Below are 25664 nucleotides of genomic sequence, written 5' to 3' on the forward strand. Positions count from 1 at the left end.
AGAAAAGGTTAGGATGAAACCTAGACTAGCTCTGCTCTAGTTCTGTGGGGTATAAGAAGAAGAGAAGGAAAAATACAGTCAACACATTAAGATTCTATTACTGTAGTCTATCAATATGTACAGTTTCCCCCAAATGTGTGTAGTTTGTTTCCTGGTCTAGACTACCTCAAAGATCTTACATAGGTCACCAAACCCTGCCAATGTTTTTCCTTCTCTCTTTTATGCCCCAAGAAATTACGGTAGGGTTTGTCTTATTTTTAATGCCTTGATTCTTTGGTTTAAAGTATGTTTTTAAATGTGTTATTGTAATCATTTGTGTAGTGAAATTTTGCCTTGCATCTTGGAAAACCATCTGGATTTGACCAGCCCCATTCGATATGGACCATACTGATCTGAATTCACACTGGGCAGATGTCATCCATAAATAAAAATACCATTACCAAACTGTGGGTCTGAAAAATAAATTATCTAACATATCAGTGGTAGAAAGCCAAAATAGAGCCTATAATGGAGATTTTGGTGATTTCCTGGGTGTGACAAATGAAGGGGAAAAAAGGTATCTCTGAACCAGACAAGTGTTTGTAATATTTTAGACCTTATATTTCATATTTTGTTTTTTTTATCTCTTGTGTTTTTATCGAACTGTGATGTGAATGTGCCATATGATAAATAAATAATATGTAGTGAGATCTCTAAGGTCATTTCTATAGCTTTCTACAAAATATATTGTTGCTATATTTAAAAAGAAAGCAGATACAAGACTGATGAGCTAATGATTTTATTGCCATCAAAGGGTCTTCAGCATCATATTGGGATCTAGATTAAATTCAGAAGTTTGGCTCCTTGAAGCTGAACCCCTCCAAAAATACAACTCTTTAAGTTTGTCCTGCATTTCTCTGCAACACTCTCTTCCTCCTGCAAACTCTGTTAACCATGGGAGCCAGGTCCACATTTCCCAACCTTGGCAGCCAGCAGGTCCAGCTTGGATTTTACTTGATCCAGGCCTTGTACTAATTGCTCCAGTTTCTGCAGCACATGGGGGTCAGTGCACGAGGTGCAAGAAATTGGGGGTGCTAATGTGGGCTGTGGAACCACAGTACCTAGAAGACACAAAGCAGACTTTCTCACAGCGATCTGCCATTCCATCCTCTCTTTATCAATTGCTATAATTCTTTCCTCACCACCACCCTATATACATTTACATATACACAGAGGTAGTTGTTAAGGATTCAGCCACATGAGCGCCATTTTGGAAAGGGGTTATGATTGTTAGGATTGTAACCTATAAGGAGAAGGAGATAGTGACTGATAAGAACTATTTCTGTCTCTGAGAAATATATCATCTATGACTGAATTTTTGCCCATCACATTACTCTAATGAAGCTGCAAGCATTTTATTAAGGAGAAAAATTGGTTGTTGTTTTTTATGTTTATAACAATTTTATGGCTGGTGGTTTATCTTGAGATGCTTAATAAAATAATTTTCCTTCGCTTGGCAGGGATTTATTTCTCATGATCAGTTTTTAAAAGGTAGAGTAAATTTTCCTTCAGGTTAAGCCCAACTCCTAATGACACCCTGGCCATGTCCATGAAGTTCTGAAGTAATTTTCCCTAGCCTTCTCCCACAATATATTTTCAACTACTTTACCCAATATATCATACAACCTTGGTATTGTGCAACTTCTATCTAAGAACCAACTGGGTTTAGTTTTGCAAAGCTTTTCAATATCAGCCCAGTTGCTGACGTTGTTTTCCTTCAGATTCATCAGCCCCACCCCATTCAAGCCAGACAGGAAGGCAATTTTGCCTTCCCTTGAAATACAGCAAGTTACTTCAGCTACCCCTCAGAAATATTGCTACATTTTGCCTCCATTTATTCATCTAATGCCATTTTGGTGCCATTTATACTGGCTTCAAAATAGAGGCCATCATCACACCACCTGGAATTAAATTCCTTAAATTCATTCTTGTGCCAATAAAATTATTACCAGCCCAATCATTCACCTAGTCTTTACTCTTAAAGTGCAGTCAGAAATTAAAATAAAACAATTTCTGCAATTCTTGATCACAATGCAAGTAGTCCTCAACTTACAACAGTTCATTTAGTGTCCATTCGAAGTTACAATGGCACTGACTTATGGCTGTTTTTCACGCTTAACGACAGTTGCAGCAATACATAGTCATGTGACCAAGATTCGGACACTTGGCAACTGAGTATTTATGATGGTGGCAGTGTCCTGGGATCATGTGATCCCCTTTTGTGATAAGCAAAGTTAGTGGGGAAGCCAGATTCATTTAACAACCTTGTTACTAACCCAACTATTGCAATTATTCATTTAACAACTGTGGCAAGAAAGGTTACAAACGGGGGCAAAGTTAACTTGATAAATGTCTCACTTAGCGAAATAAATTTTGGGCTCAGTTGTTGTTGTAAATCAAGGACTACCTGTAATGCATGCATAGATTTGCAAGCTGCCCTTAGCCCTTTCTGGGTATATGAATGCGTACTCCTCCTCTATTCCCCAAGACCCCAAATCCTATTACCGTGACTGGCACAAATCTTCTGTTTCAGTTGGATATCCATAAGATCTGAGAACTGTCTCAGCAAGATGGTATGTTCCGTGACAGGTTGGGAAGCCATGGTGTGAAGCTCCCTCTGGAACACTCTGCTTGCCACCATTGTACCAACCTTCCAGGAAAAAGAAAGTCAGTGAAATGTTTAGGTTAGGTTTAGGTTTATTGGATTTATAGACCATTGAGTACTTATTGTCCAAGGATGTTTGTAGAAATGAAGAAGAAAATAGGCTTGAACAGTGAGCTTCAAGGACTACATATGACCCAGAACTCATCTACTCCAAATTCCCAGTGCTCTACAATTACCGGTATAGGAAACATTGCTGCCTTCATTTAATATATTTTCTTGAAACATTGTAAAAGACCTGAATGCATGTTGTTGGATAGTGGAACAGTTTACCTTCAGAAGTTGTGGGTACTCCATCACTGGAGGCTTTTAAGAAGAGGCCAGACAGCTATTTATCTGAAATAGTATAAGGTCTCTTGCTTGAGCAGGGTGCTTATCTAGAACAGTGTTTTTCAACCTTTTTTGTGCAAAGGCACACTTTTTTTCATGAAAAAAATCACGAGGCACACCACCATTAGAAAATGTTAAAAAATTTTAACTCTGTGCCTATATTGACCATATATAAAGTGTTTTCCCCACGGCACACCTTACACTATGTCACGGCACACTAGTGTGCCGCGGCACAGTGGTTGAAAAACACTGATCTAGAAGACCTCCAACGTCCTTTCCAATTCCATTATTCTCCTATTGTTGACTTCCACCAATTCTGGAAGTCAAAAGTCTACCTATTTTAAAGTTGCTGAGTATGAGAAACACGGCCACAATGCAACCATGCTCTAAAATTTATCTCTTAATCCAGGAAATCTGGAAAGGAAGGTGAAGATTGTTGCAGGATGTTATGGCATCCTCAATAGGCAAAAACAGAATAAGGGGTAAGGATTTACCAATGAGGACAACCAGAAAACACAGCCTCTGCTTGATAAACTGGCCTAGAGGCATTTCAGTCAAGTTGCAGGAAGCTGGTGTATTACCTGCCACAAAACAACACCAAAACAGCTCTGACAGAACTCGTAAAGGAGTGTTCAGTTTGCAAATGTCAATAATTACACATCAACCTTCCTTAGGTTTTAAACAGGTTAATTATTAACTGTTACCATCAGGCTGGACTGATTTTTGGAAAACACAGTTTCCAAACACCCTTGCAAACTGCAGACCAAGCAGTTTGCCGACTCTTACTGAGAACAAGAAAAATATCCTATTGGTTGCTACATGATTAGTATGCTGGCACCAGTGAAACTTTGGCAAGCAGTTGTAATTAGAAAATCTGTGTGTTTCAGGCTAGCTTTTGAAATACAGGTAAGTAAGAAACCTCTTTAAGCAACTCCAATTGGGCCTGACAACTCAGTTGTTAAATGAAACAGTTGCTAAATGAAATTGCAATTTGCTTATCTTGTCACTTCAGCTTTCCTTTGCTTTACTGACCTGCAAAGGTCTTACATGCAAGGATTGATCACAAAGTTATTTTCCATCATTGATGTAACTGGAAACAGTCATTACATGAGGCATCATTAAACAATGGCTATTTGTATTACAGACAAGTAGCCTTTCTGGGTATGTTTGGAATCTGATATAGGCATAGTCACAAAATGGTGGTGGTTGGGAGGGGAAATTTGCTTATTATTGATGAAACAGCTGCTCTAATATTTTTATAAAACATCCATCGTATATAGCAGAAGACAAATTGGTGACAAAGCTTTGTGCTATCCCTTCCGGCTCTCCCCTCAGGATATTCTTTTACCAACCACATCTTACTTCTATTTATTTTTATTTTTTCCTGGACTAGTACACACTTTCAGAGAAAGCACTGGGTTGGAGCTAATGGCTATTTTTATTTTGGTAGCAATGATGATAATAGATGATAATGATAGTTATTAATCTGTGTGTTTGCAAAGGTGTGGTACAATTCTGAAGAACCTAGTAATTACAAAACTCCATCCAATAAAAGTAGTTCATGAAATAAAAATCCAAGCAGTAAGTACATATTCATACTCACACAGACCAAACACAACGACTACACACAGGGTTCAAACAACATACCACAATACCTCCATTAATTCCAACAAATTAAGAATTAATGTAGAAATAGTTAAAAAGAGGAGGGTAGCCTCATTGCAATTAGATACTTATAGCTATAGGTGTCTATGCATATGTATGCTACACAGCTTTATTGATTTCCTATTTCCTATACAATTATACCTCGATACTTATTGGTTCCAGGAGACATGATGAGTACCAAAAATGATGAGTACCAAACAATTTTTCCCACAAGAAATAATGTGAGTTAAAGGCAGCCAACACCAACAAGTTCTAGCTTGTGCATTGAGTACCAAACAAACAATGAGTACTAGATAAAATTTTCACCTGATGCAATGGATATCAAATTAAATGAGTTTCAAAGAAGTTGGGTACCAAGGCACTGTACATTATTCTGGGCAGCTAACAATTAAAGCAAAGTAAAAAAAAAAACAATAAAAGCAACCAGAATGAAAAACAACAAAACTTGAGGCTGTAAGCTGGAAAGGTGACTCTGGTGGACTTTTCTCTGATCCTGGTTGAATTCTATCATCCATACCAGTGTTTCTCAACCTCAGTAACTTGAAGATGGGTGGAGGATTCTGGGAAAGATGCCATGTTCAAGTTGCTAAGGTTGAGAAACACTGATCTAAGCTCCCTGAGGATAGGATAGCAAAATGTGAAAACAAAGGACAAGACAGGCAAATAAGCTGAACCTCACCCCAACAGCAAAGCGTGTGATTCCAGCTCTGTTAGCCTCCTGAATAACCTCTGGATAGTTCAAGGGATCCCCAGTTTTCTCTCCATCAGTCACAATCACCAGGAACCTCTGGGCATTGCTGCGAGCGCCTTTCTGTGGAGTGAACTGTTCCCTAATAAATAGGAGATGGGGGGAGAGAGAGAGAGAGCAAAGTGCCATTGCCCACTTCCTTTTCCAGACCTGTATCCTGGTCCAGCAGAAGAGATTCCAAAGATGGAGGATTCTTCCATGGCAATGGCTCCATGATAGGGGATGTGAACCCCCAGACCCAACCAAGCAGGGAGGAGCCAGACCAGGGTTGGGGAAGAAGAAAGACTGCCCAGAGACCTACACAGCTTTCTTGATGGCAGTGGCTGTGTAGGAAGAGCCCTGCAGCTGACGGGCTTCGTGTAGGATGTTGTTTAGGTTTCGGTCATTTTGGAAAGTTCTAAAGTCAAAATGCTCCTGAAATTTGTTGGAGAACTGCAGGAGGGAGAACTGAGGAAGAAAGGAAAAGGAGGTTAAAAGTGGAAGCAGCCATCTGGATTATCTGAAGAATTCATATTCATTTTTTAATTAAATGTGTGTTCCCACAACAGGCAAGATCAGACTTTCCCATGCTGATGCTTTTTGGATGGTCTGTTAGAACAACCCTCAACTCTTACAAATCCAATTCAAACTATACCTGGGACTGGTTTATTTGTGGCAATATATTTTAAGGCCTGTTTTGACATTCAGACATTCTCAGTATGGTCCTATTTGTGAGTTTAGAACTCACAAGAACCATTAGCCAATAATCACTTGCTTTTCATGGCTGTTAAAAGAATTTTAAATGTAAAAGAAACAATAAATAAAGAATCAGAAAATAATTACCCACTCACCAGCCAGCAGTTGAAGGTGTGATCCCACCTGTTCAGGTATATGGTTAAACCAATGTTTCTCAACCTGACCAACTTTAAGATGAGTGAACTTTAAGTTCCAGAATTCCCCAGCCAGCATGCTAATTAGCCAATTAAGCATGGCATAGCATATGAACACAGACAAGGACAAGGAAATCTGCTTTATATATTTTTTTACAATCCAGAGGCTGATGCTAATCAATGGTTAGTTAGCATCCCCCTCCTCCCTCCCTCCATTCCTCCAGCCCTCCCTCCTTCCATCTTTCCTTCTTTTCTCCTTCCTTCCTTCCCTTTTTCTTTCTTTCCTTCTGTTTATCTGTCCTTCCTTCTTTCTTCCCTCTTTCATTCTTTCTCTCTCTCTTTCTTTCCCTCTTTCTTTCTTTCTTTCTTTCTTTCTTTCTTTCTTTCCTTCTTTCCTTCTTTCTCTGCAAACTAAATTTTAAACCTTTTAGGCAGTTCTGTTCTTTGCACCATTTCTTAATATAGCTCACGAAGGTATTTCCCTCCTCCCCAGGTCTATGATGAGCTATCTCAACTGTCTTATGAAAGTCCAGCTCAGAAGAACAAAATATTTTCCCAGCGCTTCATTCCCTTCTATTCCCTTGGCTTCAAAGAGCAATCCAAATATTATCCCCCTTGTGTGGTTCTCCATTCTTCCAACTGACCAGAGTATTGTCAGGAAAAGTTTTACTGAAGAGTGCAACAAATAACTTTTGTGAGAGAAATTCCGAATTTCGAACACTGCTAGACCCATCAATCAATAACACAATGTCTCGGGCAACATTTGGACACTCTGGAAAGAAAGGAACAAAGGAAAGATTCTCATTTCAAAGTCAAAAGTATCCTCTACTGTTCTCAACTTATCACAACCAATGTCCAACTGAGGGCCTCTTGAATATTTTAATAGCTTCCTAACAAACAAAAATTCATTTTTTTTTCATCTTGGTATTATAGCCTATTGTAGGGGGTGGGGGGGTGGGGGTGGGGGGAGTCACAGGTTAAAGGTACTGTAATCTTGCCAGGGGGGAAAATGCTGGAAATATTCTTTCTCATCCTCAAAAAAAATCTCTTTCCAAGATAGTCCTGATATACGTAAATGAGCAATAAAAAACTGTGGTTGAGTACATAGAAAATGCCCTTTTCATGACTTTATTTTGCTTTCAATGCATGGTCGATAGAACCTGATTTTACTCATTTGCCTAACACTGAACCGCCTTCATTTCTAATCAATATAAAGTTAGAAATTATGGTTGACAATTCACTATATATGGCCTATATCCAAGCTTCTTCAAGAAATTTGAAAAATCTAATTTGTTAACAAAAACGAAACTGAAATTTCTAAAATGCTGGATTAAAAAAAAATCTCCAAACATTAATAGAAAAAAATGTCATTACTTATTTTCAGTGAATCTAAGAGCACTCCCATTTAAAGATAAATTATAAAATTTATAGAATCCAAATTTTTATTTTCACCCCCACTTTTTGCTTACCCTGATTTTCTGGCTTTCTTGGGGAAACTGTTGTGGTATCTCCATCAAGAGCATCAGAAAGATCAAAAATGTCTCTTGACGCTGTACAAAAGGAAAATAGTAAAATATTATCAAAAATATCAATGCAATTTTGAATAGAATTTTCTAAGACCAGGACAGTGCTAACATACATACATACATACATACATTCATACATACATACATACATACATACATACATACATACGACCATCTGCATATCAGTTGTGTAAATGCATGTATCAAAGGAGAGAAAAAGAAATTTAAAGAATCTAATAATTTTGTCTCTATTTATCTATCTCTGTGCCTATAAATTATATAAATATTTGTAGATACTTAGCAGGATTGGCTGATGGCTAGGTAACCAAATGGTCTGCTAATTAAAAAAAATAACTCTGATTAATCTTAGCATAAGATTAATAAGATAAAATCATGAATTTTAGGAGCTACTAAATTGTCAGTTCAGTAACTACATTTATCTCATTCAAATACATAAAACCATTAAATCCAGACTAAAGCTTTAAATCATTGCAGCACTATTTATATGCCAAGAAAGTATTTGTTACATATTCTTAAATATGTGTATTCTTAAATACACATGTTGTTTTAGTCTAATAAAGATGGGGTAAATATGGTTTTTCAGCTGCTGTACTCCAACTTCCATCAGACACAACCAGCAGTGGCATAGAGATAATCAATAGAGTTGGAAGGAACCTTGGAGGTCTTCACGTTCAACCCCCTGCTCAAGCAGGAGACCCTATACCATTTCAAACAACTAGCTGTCTAGCCTCTTCTTAAAAACCTCCAGTGATGAAGCACTCACTACTTCTGAAAGCAATCTGTTCCACTGGTTAATTGTTTTCACCATTAGATTAGAAAGTTTCTCCTTAATTCTAGGTTGATTCTCTCCTTAATTAGTTTCCATCCATTGTTTCTTGTCTTGCCTTCTGGTGCTTTGGAAAACAGGTTGAACCCCTCTTCTTGTGGCAGCCCCTCAAATACTGGAATACTGCTATCATGTCACCCTTAGTCCTTCTTTTCTCTAGACTGGCCATTCCCAATTCCTACAACCGTTCTGCATATGTTTTTGTCTCATTTTGATCATCTAAGGGATATTCCTGGTTTAATGGAGATTTAAATCTCTGTCCTATTTAATCCTGTACATTCTTAATTAGTAGACTACAATAATTTTCATGTTGGTTTGATTAAGGATTTTTTTAAGGGGTGGGTGGACTATGACCCCATGCTGTTGTTATGTTCCACATATGTGGTCTCCAGAACTCTGATCAAGACTGTGATCACAACTGCTGAAGGATGAATGCAGACTGCACAATTTCCTGCATTTCATTTTCATGAAAAGTATAACATTAACTCTAAAAGAGATATGTTGTCCAAAGTCACGTCGCCCTTAAAACTTCCCCCTAACCTTAGATACTACCGTGTTTCCCTGAAAATAAGTCAGGATCTTATATTCTTTTTATCCCCAAAATAAGCACTTGGCCTTATTTTTAGGGAGGTCTTATTATTTTTGAGGTACAGGAGGCGGCGAGCATGGTCGCCTCATGGTGGCTGCTGTGTTGCAATATTTTCTGGGGAGGGCTTATTTTAGTGCATGTGCTCAAAAGCCCGATTGGGCTTATTATCTGGGGAGGTCTTATTTTGGGGGAAACAGGGTACTTGGGGACTTTAGTCTGCCCTAAAAAAAATTGTGATGCCAACTGATCACTTAAAGTTTGTCGATCTCTGGCTTCAAGGCAGTGGTGAAATTATTTTTTTAACTACTGGTTCCCTAGGCGTGGCTTGGTAGTCATGGCAGGGGAAGGATACTGCAAAATCCCCATTCCCACTCCACTCTTGGGCCAGCCAGAGGTGATATTGCCGGTTCTCCGAACTACTCAAAATTTCCACTGTTGGTTCTCCAGAACTTGTCAGAACCTGCTGGATTCCACCCTTGCTTCAAGGAAATATTTAGAGAGCTATCAACTATGTCCATCTACCTGACACAATCATCTCTCTTTACCTGACCACAGCACCTATTTGTACCCACCTGATTCTCCAAGGAAAAGGAAGGTGACAATAAAAACTCCAAGTGCTCCCATAGCTGGCATTCTCAATTGTTGTCAGTTAGTTTTTAGTTCTGAGGGCAAAGGCTGTTTGCAGAGTAAGCTGGAGATTGAGCAGAACAGGTCACTTTCCTGGTACTAGCAGCCACTCTCTGATATACAAACATTTGCTCCATTAGGTCATTGAACTCTTGGGCAGTAGCCATGTTGGGAGTTACTATACAGACAGTCCTTGACTTATGATTGTTCATTTCATGACCATTCAAAGTTACAATGGCACTGACCTGTTCTCAAAGTTGCAATGGCACTGACCTGTTTCCACACACATATGATTGTCGCAGCATCTCCATAGTCACATGATCAAAATTCAGACACTAGACAACTGGCTCATATTTATGATGCTTGCAATGTCCTAGGGTCATGTGATCCCTTTTGCGACCTTCTAGCAAGCAAAGTCAATGGGGAAGATAGATTCACTTAGCAACCATGTTACTAGGTTTACAGCTGCAGTGATTCGGTTAACAACTGGAGCATGAAAGGTTGTAAAGTGGAGCAAAAGTCACTTCACTTGTCACATTGTAACATAAATTTTGGGCTGAATTGTCATAAATCAAAAATTACTTGTACAGAAATGCAGAAATATGAGATGTAAACATCAGTGGCACCTTTAACGATGGATGGGTATCATTATATATACCTGGATAGATCCTTATTGAATATCCCCATGATTAGTTTGCCAGACTTAATTCCAAGATTTGCTTTGACCCTTGGCACCTTTGATCTCACAGTGGATTGTGATTCAATTTCTCCCAGAAGTTTTGCTACCCATCAATTATAATACCAACCACTGCTCTGTCTAATACTTATCTTCTTATCTTCTAAGTGCCCTGCTGGCCACTCTGCAGAAAGATATGTTGTCACTTGTACAGTAAAGTTTGCAGGGCTTTTGACACTCAGAGTTTCAGAAATAGCACAGAGGCAATTATTTTTAATCCAGCACTCTTGCCTTGCTATTATTTTAATGTGAACCAAAAGAGCAAATTAATTCACATTTTAAAATCTCTCAACCAAATCAATGTGAAAAAGCATGGTTAACGTATATTTTGAAGCTCCACTTTTAAAGTGGAATTCTGTGTCTAATGGACCACTTCCAACTGGTCAGCTTATTTGTTGTGTAACGTTTAAGAAAGCATGAATTAGTTTTGGAATATTTGTACTTTTATTATTCTGTGCAGAAAACTCATACTCTGCCCACTCATATGGGGAGCTGGACAGATAGAATATTTATTGACCTTTTGCTTTGAATAGCTATTTCACGATCTGGTTTCAAAAATAGAAAAAAAACTTAAGGTTTATCATCACCATAACAGGTTTGGGTTTAAAATGAATCTAGAAACTGAATTCAGGCAGAATTAAATTGTATTTTTCCACTACCATCTCTCTTTAAATATTTGATGTTACCTAATGGAAATCAAGATGACCCTGGAATCAAATGTTAAGGGAATATTTACCTATGATAATTTCAACTGCTTGCATTTCTTCATTCTACTGACCTAATAGATTAGTGAAAACCAATTTATCTGTGGCTCCCTTGCATTTAGTGCTCTCTGGTGTTTGTATATATTCCCTCATGATCCAGCAATAATGAAGTATATCCGGATGGCACCTAATTAAAAAAGTATTTTTAAAACCGATTGGACTCATTTGTTAAATAAATAATTTCTAAATTGTGTGGCACAGCTGATTGTCGCACAGCTGGTTGTCAGAACAAAACCAGCTGTAAAAAAATGCTATTGGTTCAGGTGAAACGGTAGCATTTTTTACTACAAATTCAGGTGAAACAGTAGCATTTTTTACTACCGGTTCAGGTGAAATGGTAGCATTTTTTACTACCGGTTCAGGTGAAACGGTAACATTTTTTACTACCGGTTCAGGTGAAACGGTAGCATTTTTTACTACAAATTCAGGTGAAACAGTAGCATTTTTTACTACCGGTTCAGGTGAAACAGTAGCATTTTTTACTACCAGTTCAGGTGAAACGGTAGCATTTTTTACTACAAATTCAGGTGAAACAGTAGCATTTTTTACTACCGGTTCAGGTGAAACAGTAGCATTTTTTACTACCGGTTCAGGTGAAACAGTAGCATTTTTTACTCCCGTTTCAGGTGAAATGGTAACATTTTTTACTACAGATTCAGGTGAGACGGTAGCATTTTTTACTACAGATTCAGGTGAAATGGTAGCATTTTTTACTACCGGTTCAGGTGAAACGGTAGCATTTTTTACTACAGATTCAGGTGAAATGGTAGCATTTTTTACTACCGGTTCAGGTGAAACAATAGCATTTTGTACTACCGCTTCAGGTGAAACAATAGTATTTTTTGCTACCAGTTTGGGCAAACCGGTCTGAACTGATGCAAACCAACCAACTAGCCAACCAAGTTTGTCATTCCTTGACCAAAGTTCAATCCTCCCTCTGAACTTTTCTCTGAAAAGCCTAAATTTTCTGGGAAATTAGCAGGATTCCATCAGGCACTTCTTCATCCATGAATCCTCTGAATTTGGCTTAGTCATGCAACTTCTAATGGTGGAAGAGCTCAGCCTGAAACAAGCAGAGTTGTTTCCAGTTGCCACATGCCTTGACCTTTATCTGCAGCTTGAGCACGCAAGACGTAATGTCTTGGCTGAGATTTGTAATCATGGAGAATAATCCCCCCTGCCATGCCTGTCCACAGAGAAATAATTTTAAAGATGATGAGCAAGTATGAGATGGACGGGGAGGGCTCCATAACTGAGATAGAACAATCCCCTCACCTCCACATGCTTTGTGGTGGGGCACCTGTTAAATCTGTCAGCAGGGGAAAAAACAAGATAATTACACAGTTCCCTTGAAGCTAGGGCTATATAATTGGAGCCCTCACTCTTCTCCTGTGTTTTACAAGGGGCTCAAGACCATGAAGTTCCCAGCTTGGATTCTCCTCCTCCTGAAGATGCTGTTTCCCTCAGCTGCCCAAGGAAGAATACTCCGCTTCGTTACGCTGGTACACAGACTGGGACAATGACAGAGCTAAGAATCCCAGGGTCTCTGGCCAGAGAATGGGAGAATGGGAGAAAGCTGGTCAAATCCATCTTGTTTGGCCAAAGATGGTTTTTACCAGCCTTCTCCCATTAAGTTGTCAAACCCATTGTTTTCTCTCAGTCAGGTCAAGCTCGCTGGAGTCTGAAGAGCAGAATGCAGCAGCTACAGAGAACATCCTGTTAGAAGACAATGCTGGTCTCTTGGGGTTACTGGTTTTTTTCCAAAAATAGACTGGACAAACATTTGACTGGGATGGTATAAGGTTCCTGCCTTAAGCAGGGAGTTAGACTAGAAGATCTCTGGAGTTCCTTCCAGTCCTCTAATTCTATGTTCTTTGTTCTGTTTAGCCCAGCCTGTAGCCAGGGATTGGAAATAACTGTTTGGTTCTTGGGATGGGTTAATTGGATCTCAGGTGAAACAGATGGAGATCTAAGTTGTGGACTGTATAGAGTTTGATCTGGTAAATGGGTACCATGTTGATTGGGTTTAATTCCTGTCCAACATTAAAATAGTTCAACAAAAATGTTGTATATTTTTACTTTATCATGTCTCCTCTTAGTCCTAGCTAGTTGCATGAAAAAAAAGAAAGCAAAAATATCAGTCTTGTGCAAGTGACAGAAGAGAACTGAAATATACTTCAGAAGGATGGATTTTATAGCAACAGAAGTTCTAATATGCTAGCGTGTGCATGATCTATAATGAGGTCTAGAAGAATGTTTCTGTGTGTGTGTGTGTGTGTGTGTGTGTGTGTGTATGTATGTATGTATTTATTTATTTATTTATTTATTTATTTATTTATTTATTTATTTATTTATTATTTTCTAATGCTGACAGAAAACCTACTTCTTAAGAGTCCACTACTATTATCTTTCCATGCCCGTTTAGGATATGGGAGAAGCAATCTTAGTTTGGGAGTATGGTATATCTTGACTCATCAGCAGTATCATAGCTGTATCTTCCTCAGAAAAAAAGAAAATATAGAAAAGAAAGCCAAATTGGGGTGAGGGTGAGAATGTGTCTGACTGTGTCCGTGTAAATGAAAGAGAGAAGTGGATTTAATACAAAAAGAAAAATTATAGTAGGAACTATTTTGCATTTGTGGCTCAAGAGGGTTCTTACCTCTTTTTAAAGTCCATGACTTGTGACACAAAGTACTTTATTATCTTATTTCTGAACATTATGAATGAGCCTAGATATCACAGTCCTCCATTTCTAATTTATGCTCATCTGGGTGTTGATTGCTGGTAGGGAGGTGTTTTGGGCCTTTTGTTTATTACCATGGCTTGCCCTGTCGATATTGGTGGGAGTGTCTTGGAGGTTCTTTGATTGAGCTGTTCACTGTTAGTTTGCTTGGTAGTTCCTTGCCTGGAGTATATTGCTTACTTCTTGATTGTTGGTCTGATGGTAATCTTGGGGTTAATCTATGCTCATCTGGGTTTTGATTGCTGCTGGGGAGATGTTTTGGTCTTGTTTGTTCCCTTTTTGGATTGTTAATTGTCCCTTTTGCACAGCATGTAGAGGTTATTTATGTCTATGTGTCTATTGATTGCTGATTTGTCAGAATGCCCAGGTTTCCAGGAATTCTCTAGCATTTTTGAACTTCGTTGTAGGATGGTCATGGTTTCCCAGTTGAACTCTGTCTATACTAGGGGTGTCAAACTCACATAGTCACGGTGTCGTCATATGACATATCATTTTCCCCAGAGGTGGGTTGCCAATTTCTTTATTACTGGTTTGGGCATGTTCTCATGTGCACTCATGCATGCTCATGATATTTCTGCACAGAAGCATCGAGATGGGTGGGCGGAGCCTCCCGCCGCTGCTGCTACCAGTTCGGCTGATCCGGGCCGAACCGGCAGCAACCCACCTCTGATTTTCCTCTTCGCTAAACCAGGCATGAGCATGACCAGTACGTTACGTACCCGGCCTGTGGGCCACGAGTTTGACATCCCTGGTCTATATGTTGTGAAACCAAAGATTTTTCATCCTGTCTTCTGACTGACTGATGTTCATGGATTTGCTTGGCTAGTCTTTTGCCTGTTTGTTCTACATAGTGGCTCTTGCAGTCCTTACATATTATATTGTAATTGACTCCTGTTTTTTTCCTCTGGGCTGCTGGGTCTTTTGGTTTACTTAGGATGTTTTGGAGGGCTTTAGTTGGTTTGTGTACTACATCAATGCCACGTGGTTGTAAAAATCTGTTGGTGGTTTCTGAGATGTTTTTGATGTATGGCAGTGTTATTCTTTTTATGACATGTTGGTTGTGCTATGTTGGGTTGACTGTTCAGTCCCATTTTGATGAAGTTGCAGATTATTACAGAGATATAGACATAAACATCTACATACTGTGCAAAAGGGACAATTAACGGGCCAAAAATGGAACAAAAAGACCAAAACACTTCTCCTGCAGCTACCAACACCCAGATGAGCATAGATTAACCACAAGATTAACATCAGACCAACAACCAAGAAGTAAACAATACCCCAGGCAAGGAACTACCAAGCAAGCTAACAGTGAAGAGCCCAATCAAAGAATCACCGAGACCACTCTCACCGACTTGATAGGGCCATCCACTAGAATTGAGGGCAAACCCCGCTCCCTACTAGCACTGATGATGTTACCTAATTTGGGTAATGAAATGTCTGCAAGAAAAGAACTCAGAGAGTACCAGGAATTCTTCATTTCAATCCTGAGCTACTAATCTTCTCCTTTATCTTCTAGGTGGGTTTGTACAAGTTGTTATGTTAGGCTAAAAAGTTGGATAACTTGTGATTGGAATTTTAGCTTTGGCATGTGTAAACTAGCCCATTCATCCTAAACTATAACTGATTTGACTGATTTGGGTATCCTATGTTGGATGAGCAGAGTAATGGGGCTTTACTGACTCTGGTTTAAGGTAGTTATGTAGTTAACCCTCCTTAGAGCCAAAGACAAATTACTTGGTTGTTTATAATTGCCAATCTTGCAACTCTTCCTTTCTCAGGTTTATCGCCATGGTGACCGATCTCCCCTCAGCACCTACCCTACAGATCCCCACAAAGCAGCAGCCTGGCCACATGGTTTCCAGCAGCTGAGTGAGGTACATTCAGGGGCGAATTTCAATTATTGTTATGGCAGCCTGTGCCAGAATGCAGAAGAAGGGGCAAAATGACAATCCTCGCTTGGTGCCAGCTGAAGCCTGTCCTACATAACATCTGCCTGCCCCAGGTCTTTGACTCGATAAGTGGATAAAAATGCTGAATGCAGTCTAAACATTTGGCAACTTTTCGACCCACCATAATAATACTAGTAGTAGTTTCCTGGAAGTAACCTTATAAAGTATCCTGTTGCCAGCAATAGCCTGTGCAGGAACTAGATAAACGTTCTTGAAGGCAGCTATAAATCTTACGACAATGCAGGAATGCATAAGCTAAGGAATAACAAACAAATGCTTCAGAAGCTTAAATTCCTTGCAGACAAATCCAAGAAGCAGAGTAATGCCAGGTCTTGTATCAGACCAGAGGTCAGCCAAGAAATCAAGTTTGCACATATTCAGGCTGTTATTCGGTTTATATCTTACTCTGCAGCCCCAAAGCGAGCCTATTTCGGAGGGTAGTATTTTAATATTTGCTTTTTTCCTTGTTTAGGTGGGCATTTTGCAACAGAAGGCTCTGGGGAAATTCCTCCGGGAGAGATATGCTGGATTTTTGAGCCCTTCCTACAAACCACAAGAAGTAATCTTTTTTTAATAATACATTGGTCAACATAATTCAGCTCCTTTGAATTCCAGAGGCAGCAAACAAACTGGATGAAACTATAAACAGGGGAAGACAAATAATAATTAAAAATAAATAGCAACAACTAGTGAATCCAAGCCCTGACCACAATCTTGCCCAGACTTTTTAGTTTGGGGGTGGGTGTCTTTGGCTGAATCTATGAAAACCAACACTTCTTAATCTAAGACCAACATTTCTCGAAAAGTCATTTTAAAAATAGTGAGGAAACCTCCCAAATGTTTCTCCCTTGCTCAAGTTGCCACAGGTTGTCAATAATGGTATTTGCAGAAAATCCTCTATTACGGTAAATTTGTAGATTAAGGTCAAATTAATGGAAGAGAGTAACCAGTATATATGGGTGAGTACATACATATGGGCTGTAAGGGACTGCTTTACCGCTGCTTTTCAAATAAAACCTAAATACTTTAGCCAGCATTGGTCTCTTTCCTAGTTACATTTATCAATGCAGAATGAAGATTGGCTTATTAATAGTTCTTAAGTTGCATTCAGAAATGCTGTACAATTAAGTAATACAGGCAAGGGAAGTTTTAAATGCATGCACCATACACATAGTGTGGAGTACAGGTAATCCTCCACTTATGACTGTAATTGAGCCTGGCAATTATGGTCATAAATCATGGCAGTTGTAAGGCAGGACATCACACAACCAAGGCAATTTTATGACCTTTCAGTACTGCATGCTTAGTTCTGGAAAAAAATGCTTCTGCGCATGTGCAGCAGCAAAAAACATGATGGTGGTGCCTGTAGAACCAGTTTGGGGGTGTGGCAGGCCGAGTTACTACCTGTGTGGTAGAGAACTGGTCCGAACCGGTAGGAACCCACCTCTCCACATGGCCACAGAACACTGCAAACTGACAAAAATGGTTGCTAAGCACCCAAAATGCAGTCACATGACTAAAGAGGGGGAAAGGACTGTCCATCCATACTTTGGAACATACTTTGTAAATAGATTTTGGTGGGCCTGTTCTAATTTTGAACAGTCTCTTAGTGGCCAATGATAAGTCCAGGACTGCCTATAGTGGTTAAGGAGCCAGACTAACATGGGAAAACTCCCTTTGTAGTTCACTCCATTCAGACCAGGGGTGAGTTGCTGCCCGTTTTAGTATTGCTTTGCTTTGCATGTGTTTTGAACAGTTCAATGTAAATTGTTCTTTGCACATACACAGAACAATTTACAGTGAACTATGCACACACAGTCACCACAAAAAAATATGGCGGCGAGATCAGCAGCAGTGAGGATACCGATTTGGGGGCGTGGCAAGCCTGGGGCGCTACCGGTTCTGCAACCTAGGCAAAAAAACCACTGCCAGGTCAGCCGAACCAGGCCAAATCGGGAGCAACCCATCTCTGGTTCAGACATGGAAGATAAGTGGGCAATCTGGGGCCAGACACTCTCGGTCAGCTCAACCAATTTCACAGGGTTATTGAAGGAAGAAATAGGAGGGAGCACCAGTTATGTATGCTGCCTTGAGGTACTGTACCAAAGAATTTAACTAATAACATATTTGAATATTGCTAATATCCTACAGCGACTACAGTTATAATAAACCAGCAATAGTCATTTCTTCAATTAAGGCACACATACAGGTAGTCCCTGACTTATAATCATTCATTTAACAAGCTATTCAAAGTTACAACATGGCTGGAAAAATGGATTTATGAAAAAAAACTCTTGCATTTGCAACTGTCCCTGTGTCCCTGTGGTTACGTGATCAAAATTTGGGTGCTTGTCATCCAGTCTATATTTTTGAAAGTTGCAGTATCCCGGGATTATACCATCGTGATCTTCCCAGGGGACTTCCAACAAATGAAATCAATGGGGAAAACCATATTCATGTGATTTACTTAATAGCCGCAGCAAAAAAGGTCATAAAAATCTGGCATAATTCAAGTGAGCCTTCATCACTTAGCCACGAAGTTTTCAGTCCCAATTGTGGCTATAAATTGAAGGCAAGCTTGGTCCTACCATCCCCGCTAGTTCTGTGGAGGAAGAAATTGTGTCCCCCAAGAAAGGCTACACTAATAAGTAAAATGTCAATGGTTTGGTCACCTTGTGGCCAATACAGGTAGCTCACTGCATGGTTATCCACTGTTTCAGATCTACGTCCGCAGCACCGATTATGACCGCACCATCATGAGTGCCCAAGCCAACCTGATGGGACTCTATCCAAATTCACATCCAGAGATTCCTTGGAAACCTGTTCCCATCCACACTGTGCCTACTAAGTATGACAAAGTAAGTGAACACAAGCCGTATGTGGTCCATTAAATGTTTTTCCTCCCTGTTTATATGGCTGCTCGTGACACATTTTAAGGAACAGTTCAGTGAAATGACATGTGGAGCAGTAGAACATTAATTTGCAACAACAAAAAGTATAAATATGTAACTTCATAAATTTGTGGTATGATTGTTTAAAAAATAATATATAATATGGATTACAAAATATGTATCCAAAACTTTGGTGAATGGGTAACAGCCTTAAGTACCATTTGCTAACTGAAAGGTTCCCTAGAAATAAAATACTCAATTTATGAGTATAGTTCAGGGGTGGGTACTAACCTCTTCTATAGAAGAGGTTCCACAAAACTACAGTGCCATTTACAACCGGTTCCAGCTCCCTCCCCCCGCCCGTCCGCTCTTCATCAAGATGAAGAGCGAGAGGAGGAATTCTGGGAGTTGAAGTCCACAAGTCTTAAAGCTGTCAAGTTTGAACACCCCTGGGCTTTTTTTTCTAAAGAGTTAGGGGTGCAAGGGTCTTGTAACTTGACAGCTTTAAGACTTGCGTACTTCAAATGTCAGACTTTCTGAGCCAACATGACTGGAGGAGGAGTTCTGGGAGTTGAAGTCCACAAGTCTTAAAGCTGTCAAGTTTGAACACCACTGGGGATTTTTTCTAAAGGTTTAGGGGTGCAAGGATCTTGTAACGTGACAGCCTTAAGACTTGCATACTTCAATGCCAGAGTTCCTGAGCCAACATGACTGGAGGAGGAATTCTGGGAATTGAAGTCCACAAGTCTTAAAGCTGTCAAGTTTGAACACCCCTGAGGTTTTTTTTTCTAAAGGGCTGGGGTACAAGGGTTTTGTAACTCGACAGCTTTAAGACTTGCGTGCTTCAAATGCCAGAATTTCTGAGCCAATATTTTGGTTGCTAAGCAAGAGCGTTGTTAAGTGAGTTTCACCACATTTTACAAGTTGGCCACACCCACCCAGTCACATGGCCAGCAAACCACTCCCACAAAGCAGGCCATACCTACAGAAGAGGTTCTAAAAAAATTTGAAACCCACTACTGGTATGGTTGAACCCCAAATTTCCACTGCTAAGCAAGGCAGTGAGTTTTTAATGAACTTTTTTGCCATGATTGTTAAGCAGTTTACTGTGGTTGTTAAGTGAATCTTGCAGTTGTTAAGGGAAACTGATTTTCTTCATTGACTGCTTGTCAAAAGCTCCCTAGGAAGGTTGCAAACGATAGTCCAAGAACTGCAGGACACTGCTGCCACCGTGAATATATGCCAGTTACCCAACACCAGAAGTTTCATCATGTGAGTGTGGGAATGCAGCAGCGGTCATAAGTGTGAGAACTGGTCATAAGTCACTTTCATAAGTGCCATTGTAATTTTGAAAAACCATTAAACAAATAGTTTTAAATTGAGGACTACCTTCAAACATTTTCAGTATACTTTTGACAGTTGGGGTGAACCTGGTCAGTGCCACATATGGAAAGAATATACTATTTTAGAATATGCCCTGCTAGTGACATTGGGACAGTCAGTTTCTCTTACCCTAATCTTCTTCATAAGAATTTTCTTTTGGAGAATAACAGGAGGATGAGGATAAAGCACTATGTATTATATACTGCTTGGGCAGTGATGTGATTCAAATATTTTTACTCCAGGCTCTGTGGGCATGGCTTGGTGGGCGTAGCATGGCTTGGTGGGCGTATCAAGGGAAGGATATTGCAAAATCTCCATTCTCTCCCTACTCCAGGGGAAGGATACTGCAAAATCCCCCTTTCCTCCCGATCAGCTGGGATTTGGGAGGCAGAGAATAGAGAGCGGGGCCAGTCAGAGGTGGTATTTACCGGTTCTACGAACTACTCCCACTACCAGTTTTCTAGAACTGATCAGAACCTGTTGAATACCACTGGTGTGCTTGAGTCTCCTATATGAACCACAGGACATAAATTTAACAATAAGCAAACAAAATGGATAAGGATAAACTGGAATTTTGTGCATTCTTTTTTTTCTTGGCCCTAAAGTATCCCAGGGGCATTATTTTTCTAAAGAATCAAAAGCAGGGTTATGTAGACAATTCGTTCCACCTGGAATCAAACATTGGCTTATCATAAAAGAGAGTTATAGCAGTGCAATAAAGGTTTTTTTAAAAAAATAATGAAAGAAATGCCGATCACAGAGAGATTTAATTCTCCTACACTGCTTCTGTAGCAGCGATCTCTCAGCGATTATTCCAACATATATTTTAATTAGAATTTAGGGAAAACCTGCTTCAGTAGAGGCACAACCTGTTAGCTTTCTCATTATTTGGATTCAGGAATATCTGTAGAGAAGTTGACAATTATCAAGCTCCTGCATATGCAACATACATAAAAAGATGTGGGGTTTTAATTGCCTGGTCCGTGTGTATATGCATCCTCTGCATGTATTGCTCATGAGTAGAAAAATGAAAAATAAAATAAGGCCATCTTTTACACTTATTATTTGCACATACAATATTTCACATTTTTGAATTTAGAGTGCTTGTTGACTAAAATATAATTTTAGGCCAGTTACTACTTATGTGTTCACTTTAGGGTTTGAAGAAACAGAATGAACACTAAATAGAGGACTAACAATAAAAAGAACAAATGAATAAATATATGCAATTTGCATCACATGAAAAAAAATATTCAGAGGTGTATCTTCTCTTTTAGAACGTTTAAATATGGTAATCCTAGTTTTAATATTGTAATTTTGCTTATTTTTATTCTTTATGCTTCCCTGGAAGTCTTGCAAATTATGAAGGTAAATTATAAATGTATGGGAACAAAGTTCTCATCTACGTATTTCTTGAAAGTGTTTTTTTGTTGTAGGCTGTGATGGAGAACTTATGACACATGTGCCAGAGATGGCACTCTGCAGAACTCTCTGTGTGGGCACGTGTGCCGTTGCCAGCTGCTCTTCTGTTTCTGGCACTGGTCTTCACAGACGCTGGAGTACTAGAAAATGGCCTGAAAAATGCCCCAAAACAGGCTGGTTTTGGGACCATTTTCAGTCCATCTTCCAGGCTGTTTTAAGGCCATTTTTGGTGGTTTTCATTTCATTTCTGGGGTTGAAAACGGCCCCAAAACAGCCTGAGAACAGCCCAAAAAATGGCCTGAAAATGGCCAAAAAAGGCATGTGCGTGCTGGCCAGCTGGTCTTTGGGTTTGTGGCACTTCGGCACACGCACACGCATTTTCTTTTTCTGCCGAAAAAATTCACCATCACTGTTGTAGGTGATCTCATAGGGACACAGTGGCTCAATGGCTAAGACTTGTTGATCAGAAAGGTCGGCAGTTTGACAGTTCGAATCCCTCGTGCCGCGTAATGGAGTGAGCTCCCGTTACTTGTCCCAGCTTCTGCCAACCTAGCAGTTCGAAAGCACGTAAAAATGCAAGTAGAAAAATAGAGACCATTTCAGTGGGAAGGCAACAGTCTTCCATGTGCCTTTGGTGTTTAGTCATGCCGGCCACATGACCACAGAGACATCTTTGGACAGCGCTGGCTCTTTGGCTTTGAAACGGAGATGAGCACTGCCCCCTAGAGTCAGGAATGACTAGCACACATGTGTGAGGAGAATCTTTACCTTTAGCTAGGTGACCTAGATACTTCTCCTCTGGTTATTTTACTACGTTTTCTTTGCTATCCTACTATAAGTGCATTTTTGTACGATTCCAGTCTCTGCTAGGTATTTATTCTGCTCCATAGAACTTGGGTAGACTCTCGTCTCTTAAGCCTACTTAATTTATCTTCAGCTCTGCATGGTTTTTTTAATAGCTATTGATTCTATTGCTAGCACAAAATTACTACAACAGTAAAACCTTAATAAGGTTTTAAACGGGCACAAAGCATGTATTTGATTTTGGCAATTGCAAATCTGCCATTCAAATCTTTATATTGGAAATAAATTATGAACTGAACGAATGAACGAACCTGTGAAAGATTTAGTAGTACAGGTAGTCCTCAACTTATAACAGTTTGTTTAGTGACCTTTCAAATTTACAGCACTGAAAAAAGTGATTTATTATGACCCTTTTCCACCATTATGACTTTTGCATCATCCCCATGATCATGTGATCAAAATTCAGATGCTTAGCAAATAGTTTATACTTACGACTGTTGCAGTCTCACAGAATCATGGGATCACCTTTTGTGACCTTCTGACAAGCAAAGTCAATGGGGAAGCCAGATTCACTTAACAACCGGCTTACTAACTTAATAACTGTAGCGATTAACTTAACAACTGTGGCAAGAAAGGTCATAAAAAGGGGCAAGACTCACTTAACAAATATTAACAACATAAAATTTGGCCTCAGTTATGGTCCTAAGTTAAGGACCATATTTGTATTTTGTCCAAGCATCTGATTTCTTTAACAGTGAAGTACAACCCAATAGTTTCAGCCTGGGACAAATGATCTAATTGTCTATATTCCCTACTTCTGTTCCCAGCTTTTAAAACCACCAACCAGAACCTGCCAACGATATCAACAATTGATGGAAGAGACTATTCATTTGCCAAGCTATCAAGCTAAATTGAGAGAATGGAAGGTATGGTGGAATAGGGCTAAGAAAAAGGAGAATAATTTAAATCCGAATTCTAGAAGTAGGATTCCCCACAATCCAAAATTGAAAAAGATGTTGCTGAGTGGTAAAGACAATCTAATCTTCTACGTGTTGTAGGAAAGGTAAATTTGTAGAATATCCATTATCACCAACATTTTTTGCTCATGAAAAGTGATAATGTTTTCATACCATTTTAATTGTCCCAGTTTTCCCCCAAGGAATCATTAAAATTATTATGATTCACTTCCTTGATTACCCACACAGTTGTAGTCTCTGAATTTCCTTGAAGTCTGAATATCAAGTCAGTGTGCTATTTTATGAACATGTGCTGAAAATCAAAGTCTGGAAGAGATCTTCAGAATACATTTACATACGCTCAAGAATTAGTCAGCCAGTCAGTCAATCAATAAACCATTTCCCTGTCCAACATGGTCTAAATAAATTATTGCATACCTATACAATATGCTCCAAGTCTTCACTAGCCAAAACAGATTCTCCCAGCCATCCACTTCAATATTAAGTGTAGACACTTTGGCTGTAATTAGGCTTTTTAAAAATCATGGTAGACAAAGCAAATGGGTTGTCTTCTGTGTAGTTGAAATCTTGCAACCCTTTAAGCATAGTTTAACAAAATATAATTAATATTTCATTTAACATGTTATGTCCAAACAAACTATATTATGCTTAATATAATATATGTTTCCTAAAATATGGCACGATAATGTTTGGATTCCCTAAACAAATTAGAAAACAAATTATCCAAGTTCATTTTAGCCTAATTTTGCATGTTGTATAAACTATGCTTGTAAGTACTTGATTTTTGAAAAAGACAAGGTAACATCAGATATTGCTGAATTAAAGTATTTAATAGGCTGGAAACAGTAAGGAATCCTGGGACTTGTAGTTCAATAATATCTGAAGGACCCACAAATCATTTAATACTGATTAAAATGCTTTTATTTCACCTCTTATCTGGATGGTTCCATAGCGGCCTGCAAAATAAGAACAAATAAAAATCCAAAGCATATGTAATAACAAAACAAATGCAAAACATATTAACAGTGGCCAAAATATAAAACTATAGCAATACAGTGAAACTTCAGTTTATGGACTCCTGTGTAGTAGACCAAAGGATATCTTGAAATAACAGTCAAGTCTATGGCATCTGAAATACTCCAGACAAGACAGTTAAATATAACAGTACATTAATTGTAATTAATTTGCAATTATTTGGATCATTTGACCTTGAATGACAACAATTCTATCATTCATCAATTCTGAAACAAACTGATCTATTTTACATCAGCCTATAACAACATTTTTATGCAGATGTCATTTCCATTAATTTTAACACTTATTAATAACAAATGGAGTTAGTTATTGTAAATGAGTCTCTGGGTACCAAACAACAAAACAGCATGGAATAGAAATAATAAAAATCTAGGAAAAGCAATATCTTAAAAAGTGCATATGCTAATTTGCATCATTTGTATAGTCGTGTTATAGTACAGGCTGATATAGTGTGTTATTTAACAGGCATTTAGGAATGAAAAAATACATCTTCATCAACTCTTTCATTATATTTAAGTCTCCCTTTATTTGAAATACCGTATATACTCGAGTATAGGCCGACCCGAATATAAGCCGAGGCACCTAATTTTACCACAAAAAACTGGAAAAGTTATTGACTTGAGTATAAGCCTAGGGTGGGAAATGCAGCAGCTACCGGTAAATTTCAAAAATAAAAATAGATACCAATAATGTTTTTGAATATTTATTTCAAAGAAAAACAGTAAACTAGCGGTGTATTCAATGAAATACTTCACTCACCTCATGATGCTGATGTCCCGCTGTGATGATGATGTCCCGTGCAGCCGCGGGAGCGATGTCCCGCCTCCTATGACACACGGCACAGTGATTCCTATCATTGGATCACTGTACCAGAGGAGGTGGGACATCGCTATGTGGCTGCTTGCCATAACAAGGAGGAGGTGGGACATCGTTGCAGAGCGGCAGGAGGGGGAGGAAGGGGAATCGTAAGACAGCCCTGCATTACATTAGAACGTGAGGAGGGGGGATGGTGCGGTGCGCGCTGCGCGGCAAACTGACACAGAGGGAGGGGAAAC

General features: G+C 39.1%; 2 protein-coding genes across 2 annotated transcripts in view; one reads left to right on the top strand and one right to left on the bottom strand.

The window, feature by feature from the left end:
* Nucleotides 1-762: 762 nt before the first annotated feature.
* Nucleotides 763-10009, bottom strand: LOC116520699 (integrin alpha-X-like). The gene is made up of 7 exons (XM_032235001.1): nucleotides 9848-10009; nucleotides 7783-7863; nucleotides 6958-7085; nucleotides 5746-5891; nucleotides 5376-5526; nucleotides 2545-2689; nucleotides 763-1100 (listed from the first exon to the last, which is right to left on the bottom strand). The coding sequence occupies exons 1-7, from the start codon at nucleotides 9906-9908 to the stop codon at nucleotides 928-930; spliced, it is 885 nt and encodes a 294-aa protein (XP_032090892.1). The 5' UTR covers nucleotides 9909-10009; the 3' UTR covers nucleotides 763-927.
* Nucleotides 3230-25664, top strand: part of LOC116520698 (testicular acid phosphatase homolog) — a 29388-nt gene continuing 6953 nt past the window's right edge. Inside the window, exons 1-5 of the mRNA XM_032235000.1 lie at nucleotides 3230-3937; nucleotides 15927-16022; nucleotides 16570-16656; nucleotides 18818-18955; nucleotides 23425-23523. Of these exons, the coding sequence (XP_032090891.1) occupies nucleotides 3851-3937; nucleotides 15927-16022; nucleotides 16570-16656; nucleotides 18818-18955; nucleotides 23425-23523 (507 nt within the window). The 5' untranslated portion in view covers nucleotides 3230-3850. The remainder of the gene's footprint in view (nucleotides 3938-15926; nucleotides 16023-16569; nucleotides 16657-18817; nucleotides 18956-23424; nucleotides 23524-25664) is intronic.

The sequence above is a fragment of the Thamnophis elegans genome, chromosome Z, assembly GCF_009769535.1.
Source record: "Thamnophis elegans isolate rThaEle1 chromosome Z, rThaEle1.pri, whole genome shotgun sequence".
Taxonomy (NCBI): domain Eukaryota; kingdom Metazoa; phylum Chordata; class Lepidosauria; order Squamata; family Colubridae; genus Thamnophis; species Thamnophis elegans.

Excerpts from the sequence above, each read along its gene's own strand:
- LOC116520699 (XM_032235001.1), bottom strand. The coding sequence starts at position 9,908 with ATGCCAGCTATGGGAGCACTTGGAGTTTTTATTGTCACCTTCCTTTTC. Across the intron at positions 5,892-6,957 it reads CTTTTCCTGACAATACTCTG|TTCTCCCTCCTGCAGTTCTC; the intron begins GTCAGTTGGAAG and ends TTTCTTCCTCAG. Across the intron at positions 2,690-5,375 it reads TCACACGCTTTGCTGTTGGG|GTTGGTACAATGGTGGCAAG; the intron begins GTGAGGTTCAGC and ends TTTTCCTGGAAG.